General features: G+C 44.7%; 2 protein-coding genes across 2 annotated transcripts in view; one reads left to right on the top strand and one right to left on the bottom strand.

Moving 5' to 3' along the window:
- Positions 1-6,439, bottom strand: part of CNBP (CCHC-type zinc finger nucleic acid binding protein) — a 48,989-nt gene extending 42,550 nt beyond the window's left edge. Inside the window, exon 1 of the mRNA XM_037070319.1 lies at positions 6,416-6,439. The gene's annotated coding sequence lies outside the window, so the exon portion shown is untranslated. The remainder of the gene's footprint in view (positions 1-6,415) is intronic.
- Positions 6,440-7,397: 958 nt separating this feature from the next.
- The window catches only part of COPG1 (coat protein complex I subunit gamma 1), a 34,958-nt gene continuing 28,563 nt past the window's right edge, over positions 7,398-13,792 (top strand). Inside the window, exons 1-8 of the mRNA XM_037070283.1 lie at positions 7,398-7,528; positions 8,489-8,541; positions 9,443-9,523; positions 9,786-9,857; positions 10,041-10,120; positions 11,721-11,796; positions 12,035-12,127; positions 12,559-12,645. Of these exons, the coding sequence (XP_036926178.1) occupies positions 7,492-7,528; positions 8,489-8,541; positions 9,443-9,523; positions 9,786-9,857; positions 10,041-10,120; positions 11,721-11,796; positions 12,035-12,127; positions 12,559-12,645 (579 nt within the window). The 5' untranslated portion in view covers positions 7,398-7,491. The remainder of the gene's footprint in view (positions 7,529-8,488; positions 8,542-9,442; positions 9,524-9,785; positions 9,858-10,040; positions 10,121-11,720; positions 11,797-12,034; positions 12,128-12,558; positions 12,646-13,792) is intronic.

Raw genomic sequence — 13,792 nt, 5'->3', positions numbered from 1 at the left:
CATACAGCGTCACAACCCAGGGACTGAGTTGCTCTGCTCAGGTGAAGACCTAGGGCTCAGATCCTGCTACGTAACAGGCACAAACAGCCCAAAAGATGGCACAAGAAGAACTCAAAGTCCCAGAGCTGATAACTCTCAGTGACTGAGAAATTGCCAGCCTCTCAGAAGCACAATTCAAGACACTGTTTATCAGGATGCTCACAGAACTGGTTGATTATAGTCACAAATTAGAGGAACATATGAAGGCTAAACTAATTGAAATGAAGAGAGATGTCCAGGAAACCAATAGCAATGGAAAGGAAACTGGGACTCAAATCAATGGATTGGACCAGAAGGAAGAAGGAAACATCCCACCAGAAAGGAATGAAGAAATGAGAATTCAAAACAATGAGGAGAGGCTTAGGAACCTCCAGGACATCTTTAAACGTTCCAACATCCCGATTATAGGGGTACCAGAAGGGGGAAAGAAACAGCCACGAGTGGAACACTTATTTGAACAAATAATAAAGGAGAACTTCCCCAGTCTGGCAAAGGAAATAGACTTCCAGGAAATCCAGGAAGCTCAAAGAGTGCCAAAGAAGTTGAACCCAAGAAGGAACACACCAAGGCACATCATAATTACATTAGCCAAGACTAAAATGAAGGAGAGAATCCTAGAAGCAGCAAGAGATAAGGGGACAGTCACCTACAAAGGAGTACCCATCAGACTGTCAGCGGATTTCTCAAAAGAGACCTTACAGGCAAGAAGGGGCTGGAAAGAAGTATACCAAGTCATGAAATCCAAAGACCTACAGCCAAGATTGCTTTATCCAGCAAAACTTTCATTTAGAATGGAAGGACAGATAAAGTGCTTCTCAGATAAGGTCAAGTTCAAGGAGTTCATCATCACCAAGCCCTTATTATATGAAATGCTAAAGGGACTTATATAAGAAAAAGAAGATGAAAAATATGAACAGTGAAAGGACAGCAAACACACAGTTATTAACAACCACACCTAAAACAAAAGCAAACCTAGAGGACAGCTAGATCAGGAGTGGAACCATAGAAATGAAGAACACATGGAGGGTTAGCAACAGGGGAGTGGGAGGAGGAGAAGGGGGGAGAAGGTACAGAAAATAGCATAGACAGCAGGTAGATAGGGGGAGGGCAAGAATAGTGGGGGAAATATAGAATCTAAAGAACTTGAGACACGTGGTTATAAACTAAGGGGGGGAGAATGGTGGGGGAGGGAGTGTGTGGGTGGAGGGGAATGAAGGGGGGGGAATAGAACAACTGTAATGGTATAATCAATAAAATAAAATAAAAAAAAGAATCCACAACAACAACAACAAAAAATTTATATGAAACCATAAATGACCCCAAATAGATGCAGCAATTTTGACAAAGGAGAACAAAGTAGGAGGGATCACAATACCTGATATCAAACTCCATTACTGGCCAACCAGAAAGGAATGAAGAAATGAGAATTCATTTCTGTTTTGTAATCAAAACAGTCTGTTACTGGTGTAAGAACAGGCACATAGATCAAAGGAACAGAATAGAAAGCCCAGAAATAAACCTATGTCCCTATTGTCAAATATTTTACAAAGGGGGAAGGAGTATAAAATGGAGTAAAAATAGCCTCTTTGACAAATGGTGTTGGGAGATCTGGACAGCTACATGCAAAGAAATGAAACTTAATGACCAACTTACACCATACACAAAAATAAACTCAAGACAGATAAAAGTCTTAAATATAAGTTGCGACACCATAAAATTCCTAAAGGAAAACATAGGCAGAAAAATATCTGATATTCCATGCAGCAATATTGTCACTGGTATGTCCCCTAGAGCAAGGGACAAAAAAGGAAAAAAATAAACAAATAGGATCTCATCAAAATAAAAAAGCTTCTGCATGGCTAAAGAAAATATCAGCAAAATGAATAGGGAACCAGCCCTGTGGCAAAATATATTTGCCAATGATACCTCTGTCAAGGGTTTGATCTCCAAAATATATAAAGAACTCATACAACTCCACACCAGGAAGACAAACAATCTTATTAAAAACTGGGCACCTGGACAGACACTTCTCCAAGAAGGATACATAGAGGGGCTGAGACACATACAAAAGGATGCTCAGGACCACTATCCATCAGAGAGATGGAAAATTAAAGCCACAGTGAGATTCCCCTTCACACCGGTCAGAGTGGCCATCATACACAAATCAACAAACAAGTGTTGGAGAGGATGCGGAGAAAAGGGAATCCTAGTGCACTATTGGAGGGAATGCAGACTGGTGCAGCCACTATGGAAAACAGTATGGAATTTCCTCGGGAAAAAAAATGGAACTGCCGAGGACTGCTGGCCAAGATGGAGGTGTGGGTAGACACACTGTGCCTCCTCGCACAACCAAAAGAAGGGCAACAATTTAAAAACAAGAAACAACCAGAAGTGACAGAATATTGAACTGTATGGAAGTCCAACCACCAAGGAGTTAAAGAAGACACATTCATCCAGACCTGTACAAAGGGCAGAGTTGGGGAAGGGAGGTGGCGAAAGGACCTGAGGCAAAGCAGCGGCTGGCTGACTGACAGGAGAGGAGGCAGATTGTGGAACAGGGCTCACAAGGCTGCAGCTGGCTGGAAAGACTGCAGCAGCAGCTCGTGGAGCGGTGGTACCACATTTGCCAGAGCAGATAAACCAGGCAAAACAAAGGAAAAGCAAAAGAGACTGGACAACCCAGAGTGGGGAAATAAAGCCTCAAACCACTAATTGAAAACACCTGCAGGGCCCTGGCTGGTGTGGCTCAGTGGATTGAGCACCTGCCTATGAACCAAAATGTCAGAGGTTTATTTCCCAGTCAGGGCATATGCCTGGATTGCAGGCCAGGTCTCCAGCAGGGGCCCAGGGAGAGGCAACCACACATTGATGTTTCTCTCCCTCCCTTTCTCCCTCTCTTCCCCTCTCTCTAAAAATAAATAAATAAAATATTTTAAAAAATAATTAAAGATAATGTCAAGAATAACATTTCTCTCTTTTAAAAAAAGCAAACACCTGTAGGGGTTGAGGAGGCAGCAGGAGAAACTCCCAACTTCACAGGAAAGTTCATTGGAAAGACCCACAGGCTCCTAGAACATACACAAACCCACCCACATGGGAATCTGCATCAGAAGGGGCCAATTTGCTGGTGGGAAGCAGGGGAAGTGACTGAAATCCAGCAGAGAGCAGAGCAAGTGCCACTGTTCCCTCTCAGACCCCTTTCCCACATACAACATCACAACCCGGTAATGTGGGCCACCCTGGCGAACACCTAAGGCTCCACCCCTCACTACATAACAGGTGTGTCAACATAAAAAAAGGCCCCCCCAAAAAAGAACAGATCAAAGCTCCAGAACAAATACAACTAAGCAATGAAGAGATAGCCAACCAATCAGATGCACAGTTCAAAGCACTGGTGATCAGGATGCTCACAGAATTGGTTGAATTTGGTCACAAATTAGATGGAAAAATGAAGGTTATGCTAAGTGAAATAAAGGAAAATGTACAGGGAACCAATAGTGATGGGAAGGAAACTGGGTCTCAAATCAACGGTGTGGACAAGAAGCAAGAAAGAAACATCCGACCAGAAAAGAATGAAGAAATAAGAATTCAAAAAAATGAGGAGGGGTCTAGGAACCTCCAGGACATCTTTAAACATCCCAATATCCAAATCATAGGGGTACCAGAAGGAGAAGAGGAACAGCAACGAGTGGAGAACTTATTTGAAGAAATAATAAAGGAGAACTTCCCCAAGCTGGCAAAGGAAATAGACTTCCAGGAAGTCCAGGAAGCTCAGAGAGTTCCAAAGAAGGTACACCCAAGAAGGAACACACCAAGGCACATAATAATTACATTAGCCAAGATTAAAATGATGGAGCGAATACAAGAAACTGTTAGGGTGGGCGGGGATGGGAGGAAGCCCCGGCTGGACTACAGTCAAGATGGCCCCTGGCTGGACTACAAGTCAAGATGGCCGACAATCAAAATGGCGACCTGGAACACACGGCTGACGTCCAATCAGAGAGCCAGAAGGGCGGGCTTTGCCAAGACAGACATCCTCACTGTAACCTGAGTCCAGGAAAGAAACCACCAATGCTGTATCACCACTTTGTTCAGAGGGCACCAACCCGCAGCTCCCATGGGGAGACAACGATAATAAAACCCGATGACATTCCCAGCTTGGGTACAACTTCCCCGGCCTCACTCTGTGGGCTGGAGAACCTCACCTGGGCGCACAAACCCCAATAAAGCTCTTTATTGCCTGACTTTGTGGCTGATTGGCATTTCTTTCTCTGCGGAGCCTAAGAAAACCTTTCAGAAACAGCAAGAGAAAAAGAGACAGTTACCTACAAAGGACTTCCCCTCAGACCGTCAGCTGATTTCTCAAGAGACCTTACAGGCAAGAAGGGGCTGGAAAGAAGTCCAGTCATGAATGGCAAGGACCTACATCCAAGATTGCTCTATCCAGCAAAGCTTTCATTTAGAATGGAAGGGCAGAGAAAGTGCTTCTCAGATAAGGTCAAGTTCAAGGAGTTCATCATCACCAAGCCCTTATTATGTGAAATGTTAAAGGAATTTATCTAAGAAAAAGAAGATCAAAACTATGAAGAATAAAATGAGAACAAACTCACAATTGTCAACAACCACACCTAAAACAAAAGAAAAAGCAAACTAAGCAAACAACTACAAGAGGAACAGAACCATAGAAATGGAGATCACATGGAGGATATCAACAGGGGAGTAGGAGGGGGAAAAGGTACAGAGAGTAAGTAGCATAGATGGTAGGCAGAAAATAAATAGGTGAAGGGTAAGAATAGTATAGGAAATGTAGAAGCCAAAGAACTTATATGTATAACCCATGGACATGAACTAAAGGGGGTGGGATGTAGGTGGGAGGGGGTGTACAAGATGGAGGGGAGTGAAGGGGGAAAATGGGACAAGTGTAATAGCATAATCAATAAAATATATTTAAAAATAAAAAATAAAATAACATGGTATGGGAAACACAGGTCTCTAAGAACTTATATATAAACCCATGGACGTGAACTAAGGGCAGAAGTAAAGCTGGAGGGTTGAGGGGACAGAGTGGAGGGGGGATAGAGTGGGAAAAATTGGGAAACTAGTAGCATAGTCCATAAAAAATAAAAGTATAAAAAAATAAACCAATGAATGCATAAATAAGTGGAACAAATTGATATCTCTCTCCCCCTCCCCCTTCTTTCTCTCTAAAATCAATACATAAAGGCCCTGGCTGGTGTAGCTCAGTGGATTGAGCGCGAGTCTGCGAACCAGAGGATTGCGGTTCGATTCCCCGCCAGGGCACTTGTCTGGGTTGCAGGCAGGTTCCCTGCAGGCCAACTCCCAGCAGGGGACACACAAAAGGCAACCGTACATTGATGTTTCTCTCCCTCTCTCCTTCCCCTCTAAAGATAAATAAATAAATAAAATCTTTAAAAAAATAAAATAAAATCAATACATAAAAACATTTTTAAAGGGTAAATTTTAAGGTATGTAGACTTTGTCTCAATTTTTCAAAGCTAGTAAAATTAATAAAAATAAAATCACAGCTAGGATATTGTTATTGGTACAATCTACGAACATTACCCAGATTTCCCCAGTTTCCCTGGTACTTCCAGTATTCTGTGTTTCTACAAAGGACTTAGAAATTATCATGGCGAATGTATATTATATTTTTAAAATAATAAAAACCTTACAGTTATTTATAAACCAATTCTTAAAGCTGGAGTCACAACCCACAATTCTCATTGTAAACATGAAGTTTATAAAACTTGCCTTTGATACATACAAGGGTATTTTAACTCTTTATCAGTATTTCACCATCTTAGCACCACAATCCCAATCTCCAGGGTTCTTTTCTGGTTTTTATGAGGCAGATTTTTTTCACCTTAATTATGAATACATTTACACCTTGCTTTTCTTTTTTAATGTCTCATTCATTTTTAGAAGTTTGCACATTGCCTCCCAAGTCAGAAGAAATATCCCTTTGTCTTATTATTTTGTACTCCTAAAACTAATTTATTTATCTGAGAGAGAGAGAAAGGGGGAAGGGGGGAGAGGGGAGAGGGGGGAGAGAGAGAGAAACATCGATTTGTTGTTTCACTTGTTTATTAATTCCTTGGTTGCTTCTTGTATGTGCCCTGACCAGAGACTGAATCCTCAGCCTTGGCAGGTTAGAACGACATTCTAACCAACTGAGCTACCCGCCCAGGGTCAATGGTTAAAGATTTTTGAACATCTTTCTGGCTCCTGACAATTGCTCCTCGGCACAAGACCTTTCTTCCCATCCCCAGCTTCCCGCCAGTCCCAAAACAAGCTGTACTCCGCAGATCAGGGAGGCTGGTCTCTCCCCCACCCCCTCTCTTCTGTTTCAACTCACCTTCCCCTGCGGGTCTCAGCCCCAGACCCCTGCGCTCCTCTCCGCTCAGCACTGAGGAGCTCCTTCCTCTTCTCCACTGCTCCCTCCAGAGGCAGGCTGGTGCCACGGGTCGCAGCGCTTAGTCATCCTGACTCCACTTTGCGCTAGCCGGTTTGGCACGATGGCACGCACCGCCCTTTGGCCTCAAGGCGTTCTGCCGAACTCCCTAGGAATAGAAACCCTGGGTACTGTTTCACTTTCCTCTCTTCCCATCTCTCCCGCTTCCAGCGCTAGGCGGCGCATTTTGATAAATACCCAAAGCATCTAAAAAGCGCATTAAAGTTTCTATGCTTATCATTTACTTTAGTTGAATCCCTGAAAGTTAAAGTACAAAACAATTTACACCAGAAGCAAACGTGATAGGAGATGGGCAGATGTATTCAATAAATTTTAAGAGCAAGTTCAAGCATTAATTTATGCAACAAGAGTTTACTGAGCATCTACTATATGCTACAGCAGTGAATTAAAGTCAATAAAAGCAATAAAGTAAAAACAGTCTGTTATTAGATGGTGACTTGAGCTAGAGAGAAAATTCAGGGAAGAGGACTACAGTGAGGCATGGCTAGAGAGGCCTCCCTGAGAAGGCGGTAATAATAATAACAGATATCATTAATTAGGGGGATCTACCGCTAGCCAGTGCACTAAGGACCTCACATCCGAAAGCCCAGTTAAACTCACGCCTCAACGCAAAGCTACTCCTATAGTGTATACGTAAGGTGGACGTAGGGTACACTGACCTGTGGTGCCCGCCAATTTCTATTCTAAGGCCCCCCCCCTACCCCGCGGCCCAACACCTCCACCCCACCCCCGCCGCCAATCCCTGAAGACCCCTTGGCGCAGGCCTATTATCGGCTGGGATAAAGTCAAAGGCGGACAGCGCTACAATGCTGTACTACGCACACGCGCGGAGCGCGCTTGCGCAGAATGCCTGGTTACGTGGCCCGGAAGTGGCTTGTGCAGAGCCGCCATCAAACCGTCTTTAGCAGCCCGGGCTGCTCAGTGAACAGCTGCTGCTTTACTCTTTCGTTGGGACCACGATGCTGAAGAAATTGGACAAGAAAGACGAGGAATCGGGTGAGGAGCTCAGTTCTGTAGCTAGGCCTGGGGTAGGCTGGGCCACCGCGCAGGATCTCAACACCTTACCTGGGAACCCTCCTTCAGGACTTATGTATTGACTCGAGGAGGAGGCCCTGTGAAGGACAGAGGCTTGTGGAAGGTCCACAGCTAGTCAAGAGCAAGCCTCGGAGAGCCCAAGCATGCTGTACTGCCCCGACTTGTAGCTCGGATCACGCACGATTCACTGGGTGACCTTGGGAGGCACCCAGTGAATCCCGCGACTTTCTGGGCCTCAGTTTCCACATGTGTCGGGGAAGTAGCAGATGCTCCTTTGTTCCTTTCTCCATTGAATCTCTTGGAATTCGTTGGGCCTGCGTTGGTTCTGGCCAGACTGGGACGTTATCTGAGGAGCCAGTGCCCTGCGGCTGAGAGCCTGAACTCTTTCATTTATTTTTTCAGCAAACATTGAATACTTACTGTGTCCTTATAGTGCGGTACAACAAGTGAAATACTTGCTGCCTAAGCTAGGAATATTAGAATAGTCACAGGCATAGTGGGGGAGAGAGATCTAAACAAAATAATAATAATAATAAAGCATGTAATTAACCACAAATGTGATATCTGCTATGAAGAAATCCTAGTCACTGGGAGATGGTGGTCCCCACATGTAATAGGGATTCAGTTAAGTAACATTTGCTTAAATGAATGTAAGGCAAAGAATACACTATGAGAGGCACAGAAGGACCGTACTATGTATGCCGGGTAATTGTTAAATGGTTTGGAGTTGAGAGAGAGAGATCCTTGCAGGAGAGTGGTATGATTTATACACAGCTTGTAGAGCTTTGATTGCCATTCATAGAAGCTTCAACTTGACTATTGACTAGGCAGACAGTAGGGTCATCTGTCCCTTATCCATGGGAAAGTTTTGAAATTAAGAGTCTCAACTTCTACTCAGTTTTCTCTGTTCTCTGATTGTAGGTGGGGGCTCCAACCCATTCCAGCACCTTGAGAAGAGTGCAGTACTCCAGGAGGCAAGTGTCATTTGCTCCCCTCTATATTTCATCATTATGTCCAGGATGAATGTGATTGAGATGCTAACACACTCAAAATTCTTATTTAAAGAACAGTAGGGCCCTGGCTGGTGTAGCTCAGTGGATTAAGCGTGGGCCTGCGACTCAGACGATCGCAGTTCGATTCTCAGTCAGGGCACATGCCTGGGTTGCAGGCCGGTTCCCTGCAGGCCAACTCCCAGAAGGGGACGCGTGAAAGGCAACCATACATTGATGTTTCTCTCCCTCTCACCTTCCCTTCCCCTCTAAAAATAAAGATAAATAAATAAAATCTTAAAAAAAAAAAAAAGAACAGTAGGGGAGCCCTGGCTGGTGTGGCTCAGTGGATTGAGTGCTGGCCTGTGAAGCAAAGGATTGCTGGTTCGATTCCTAGTCAGGGCACGTGTCTGGGTTACAAGCAAGGTCCCCAGCAGTGGGTGCTCCAGAGGCAACCACACATTAATGTTTCACTCCCACCATTCCCCTCTCTAAAAATAAATAAATAAAGTCGTTAAAAAATTGAAAGTACATAATAATAGGAGAGAAAACCCATTCCTCGAAAGACAGGAAAACTTTGTTGTTAGAGTTTATTATGCTTACATTTTTGTTGTTCTTCATTTCTCTTTCTAGTTAACAAGTGTTTACTAAGTATACATTAGTTAATAAAATCAGTACATTCCAAACTAACACTTAAATTGAAGATTTCAGGAGATGTTAATAGATGAATTAAAGAAAAAAATTCTTTCCTGTGAAAATAAGATTATCCAAGGAAGCTTATTTATTTACTCTGGGACCTCTCAGCCCTTGAATATGCTTGAGAGTAGTCAGTGGAGGGGAAATAAACTGGGCTACAAAGTAATTATCCTTGGTCACTTCTTCTTAGGCCCGTGTATTTAATGAAACTCCCATCAACCCTCGGAAATGTGCTCACATTCTCACCAAGATCCTTTACCTCATAAACCAGGTAACAGGGTGAAGCTTAGGGGTGGAGGAAACAGTGTTGGGGGATGTTGGACTACACAAGTGAAACAGCCCTTTGGCTATTCGACAGCCTCTGTGTGGTTGTAGCCAAGAGCCCAGCTCTGAGTCCCCTCAGCATTCAACTCTCATGTGTTGCCTTTGATGGAACCTCTTCAGGGGCTGAGGATATGGCCTGGACTGATTGAGCAAGAAGAGCCTTATGGCTCCTCCATCCCAAGCTGAGACTTTTTTCTTAATTAAAATAGGGAGAGCACCTGGGGACCACTGAAGCAACTGAAGCCTTTTTTGCCATGACCAAGCTCTTTCAGTCTAACGATGTAAGTGCCCCAACCCCAACTTGCCTTGAAGAAGACAGCTGTGACAGGGTGGTAGGAGGGCCAAAGGAAAGTTACTCCACCAGTCAGTGTGGACTGCCTTCGTGTAGTGTGGAGTTTTCTTTTTCTAACCCTGGCCATCATGCTGGGCTAGGGGTCATAGGGCTTTGTCCATCTCTTTCCTAGCCTATTCTCCGTCGGATGTGCTACTTGACCATCAAGGAGATGTCTTGTATTGCAGAGGATGTCATCATCGTCACCAGTAGGCAAGTCCTGGGTCTGTGGATGATTTCGTTGATGGGTTCTATTGATACCGAGGCCATTTTTTCTCGTGTGTGCTAGAGAATGAGACTTTTGATTGACTCCTTCATCTTGCATTTACCACTCCCCACCCCATGGCAGCCTCCTTTTTCCCTTTTAATTCTCTGGCCTTAGCTTGGGCACAAACCCTTCCTTCCCTTGATTCTTCTTAGTCACCTGAGCCAGGCTGGAACTCTCATAAAGTCTTTAGTGAGTACCAAGAGAAAACATAAAAATGGACATAGAGAATGCAAGAGGTATGTAAATAGGCTTCCTTACTAAGTACCGGTTTCTACATTAGGCTGCATGATTGAAGGGAAAGATGTGAGTAAAGTATAATCCGTGCTTTTAAGAAATTGGGTTTAGTTCTCTTATTTCTTGTCACTTTTGGGGGGGGGGTTGTTGATGGGGGTGTTATATATTCATTTATAGGTTCATTTACAAAATGTCTATTGACTGTCCATCAGTCCTATGTTTAGCTCTGGGAGTAGAGCAGCAAATAAGATAGACGTAGTTTCTGCAGCCCCAGAATTCACAGAGAAATAATCAGACAGGCTGTGGGAACAGACCAGAAGGGGACCCAGTTTGAATTTGGATCAGAAGACCTATCTGAATGGAATCCTGAAGGAGGAGTGAGAAATAGCAGGCCAGAGGTGAAGGTGAGGGGCTGAGGAGTTCTTCAGGCTAAGAAAACAGCATACACAAATGACTGAGGTAGAAAGTGCACACAGTTTATTTGGGGACTTTTTTGTTAAAGAGCTTGTGCTTGATGGTAGTAGGAAGCCTTGGAAATGTTTTAGTGAAGGCAGGCAAGGGACCTGGTCAGTTTTGAGTTTTATTAAAAAATCCTCAGGCCCTGGCTGGTGTAGCTCAGTGGATTGAGTGTGGGCCTGCAAACCAAAGGGTTGCCAGTTCGATTCCCAGGCTAGGGCACATGCCTGGGTTGCAGGCCAATTCCCCAGTGGGGAGCATGTGAGAGGCAACCACACATTGATGTTTCTTTCCCACTCTTCTTCCCTTCCCCTCTCTCTTAAAAAAAATATTCTCAGTCAGAGCACATGCCTGGGTTGCAGGGGACACATGAAAGGCAACCATACATTGATATTTCCCTCTCTCCTTCCCTTCCCCTCTGAAGATAAAAATGAATGAATGAATGAATGAATGAATGAAATATTTGCGCTGGTTGGTGTAGCTCAGTGGATTGAGCGTGGGCCTGCGAACCGCATGATCGCAGTTCAATTCCCAGTCAGGGCACATGCCTGGGTTGCAGGCCAGTTCCCGGTTCCTGGCAGCGGATGCATGGGAGGCAACCATACATTGATATTTCTCTCCCTCTCCTTCCCTTCCCCTCTAAAGATAAATAAGTAAAAAATCTAAAAAAAAAAAATCCTCCATCTTGCTGCTTCATGGAGTGTGGCTTGGATGGGACAAAAACAGAGTCTTCTAGTTAGGAGACTCATGTAGTAAGCCAGGTAAGTGTGGTGCTGAGAGGAGTGGGTGAGGACTTTGGTGTGGGGAGAGCAGGCCAGGCTCCAGCATGTCAACAATGCCCTTCTCCCCTTGCAGCCTGACAAAGGACATGACTGGGAAAGAAGACAACTATCGAGGCCCAGCCGTGCGAGCCCTCTGCCAGATCACTGATGTGAGTCTACTGCCTTACCCAGTCATGTCTTTTCCCTGTTTTTCAATCAGTGTTCAGTCTCATTCTTTGCGCGTTTTAGCTTTTCCCCATCTCCTGGGCAAAGGAAGTGGAAGGGTATGGTGAAAAGGAAACACATTTGCTTCCTTCTCACCTCACTGCTCCACACCCCATTACCTACATTTCTGAAAGTTGCTGAGAATTGACTGGGTCCCCTCTTGCTCTCTCTCTTTCCCCACAGAGCACCATGCTGCAGGCCATTGAGCGGTACATGAAACAGGCTATTGTGGACAAGGTGCCCAGTGTCTCCAGCTCTGCCCTGGTGTCTTCCCTGGTATGTAGCTGCAGCTGGGGCCCTGCAAAACCAGGGGTTAGGAGGGTAGAATCAGGAAACTGAAGAGACCATAAGAATTGTTTTCCAGTAGGTAATAAAAAATGTTTCTGTATCCTCAGATTTGAGAGTCCCTCTAACCTTCTTAGTGAAGAGTGCTGGGTAATTCTGGATTGGTTGAGGAGGGGCAGTTGAATGGCCTTGATCCATCCTTTGGGGTGATAGCTTGTTGGAGTTTGGTGAGCCTGGGAGAGGGAGGGTAGGAACCATCCTATGCTTGTATGCCATCTCAGAAGACCAGGACAATGGAGAGGTCCTGAGCTTTGTCTGAGTTAAGAAGTAGGGCCTGGCTGAATTGTAAGCCAGGTTCAGGATATGTGATGGAAGAGCCTCCTCCTGCTTCCCTGCCACTTAATATGCCCTGTTGCTCACAGCACCTGTTGAAGTGCAGCTTTGACGTGATCAAGCGCTGGGTGAATGAGGCCCAGGAGGCAGCATCCAGTGATAACATCATGGTTCAGGTGAGGTATAAGCAGAGTAGTGGTGTTTGAAATATTTAAGACATATGGCATGACACTGGCCAGTCAGAATGGACTCTCACCACAGAGATCCTGGTGGCCCCTAGCCAAGCAGACTTCAATCCTTTTGTCATTGGATTATAGGGAGATTGCGATGTTGGATGGGGACCGGGGCTGGGCGGGGGATGCGGGTTGGCGGGGGATGGCACAGCAGGCTTGGGTTAGACTGCTTGTTGCCTGGTAACAAAATATTAAAGTATTTTGATAAACAGCTGAGTATTTTGGGGGGGGGGGGGCGGTGCATGATGCAGCAAACCTTGCCCAGGCAGGCAGAGGGCCTTTGCCAAGCTGGCTTTGTTAGTGATGCATGGAAATATCTTGGTGGGATTTTTGTCTATGGAACTTTTCTTTAGTGTTCTAGGCCCATAATTCCTTTTATCTGTGTATTTCTCAGTTCCCTTGTCTGTAAAATAGGAATGAGTTTCTGCTTCACAAAGCTGTGAGGATGAAATGAGTCAACATCTATAACATTTGACACACCCGGTGCTTACTTGTAGGTAGTACCTGTGTGTTTATCTCCTTTCTTTTTCCTCGCCCTTCATACTGTTCTCACCTCCAGGGTCAGCTGTGGCCCCTCAAAACACTTTTCAGGGTCAGAGAAGCTTCTCACATAGAAGGCACCCATAGCTTTCTTAGCATTTCAGTGCCACTCTGGTAAGGAAACAGAAAAGAGGAGAAGGGACAGGAAATAACTTTATCATCTTACATTTCTAGACAGAGTCCCTGGATTTCAGGTTCTCTAGATCTTGCTTTGCCAGTATCAGCCATGTGTCAGTGGGCTAAGAATATCTCCCTGCATAGGGTTTACCATCATAAGGTCTCATATCTGAGGTGTCTTGCATGACACCCTACAATACATGTCCATGCTCAGGGCCCAGATCCCTCTTTTTCTTTCTTATCCAAAGGTACTGAGTTTCCTCCCATTCTTTCATCTCTGTGGTGTCTTTTGTCCCCTTTCACATCTGTACTAATGATGTCTGTTACAGTCCTTGCTATAATTGGGGATGGAACAAAAACTATAGATAATACTCGTGTGGTTTGTTGAGTGTTGTGTCAGGAGCTATCTATACACACCATCTGGGGGACTTGT

Source organism: Sturnira hondurensis, unplaced genomic scaffold (genome assembly GCF_014824575.4).
Source record: "Sturnira hondurensis isolate 20B ecotype Veracruz unplaced genomic scaffold, ASM1482457v3 Scaffold0001304, whole genome shotgun sequence".
Classification (NCBI taxonomy): domain Eukaryota; kingdom Metazoa; phylum Chordata; class Mammalia; order Chiroptera; family Phyllostomidae; genus Sturnira; species Sturnira hondurensis.
Note: the sequence above shows the minus strand (reverse complement) of the source record. Positions and strands in the feature narration are given on the sequence as shown.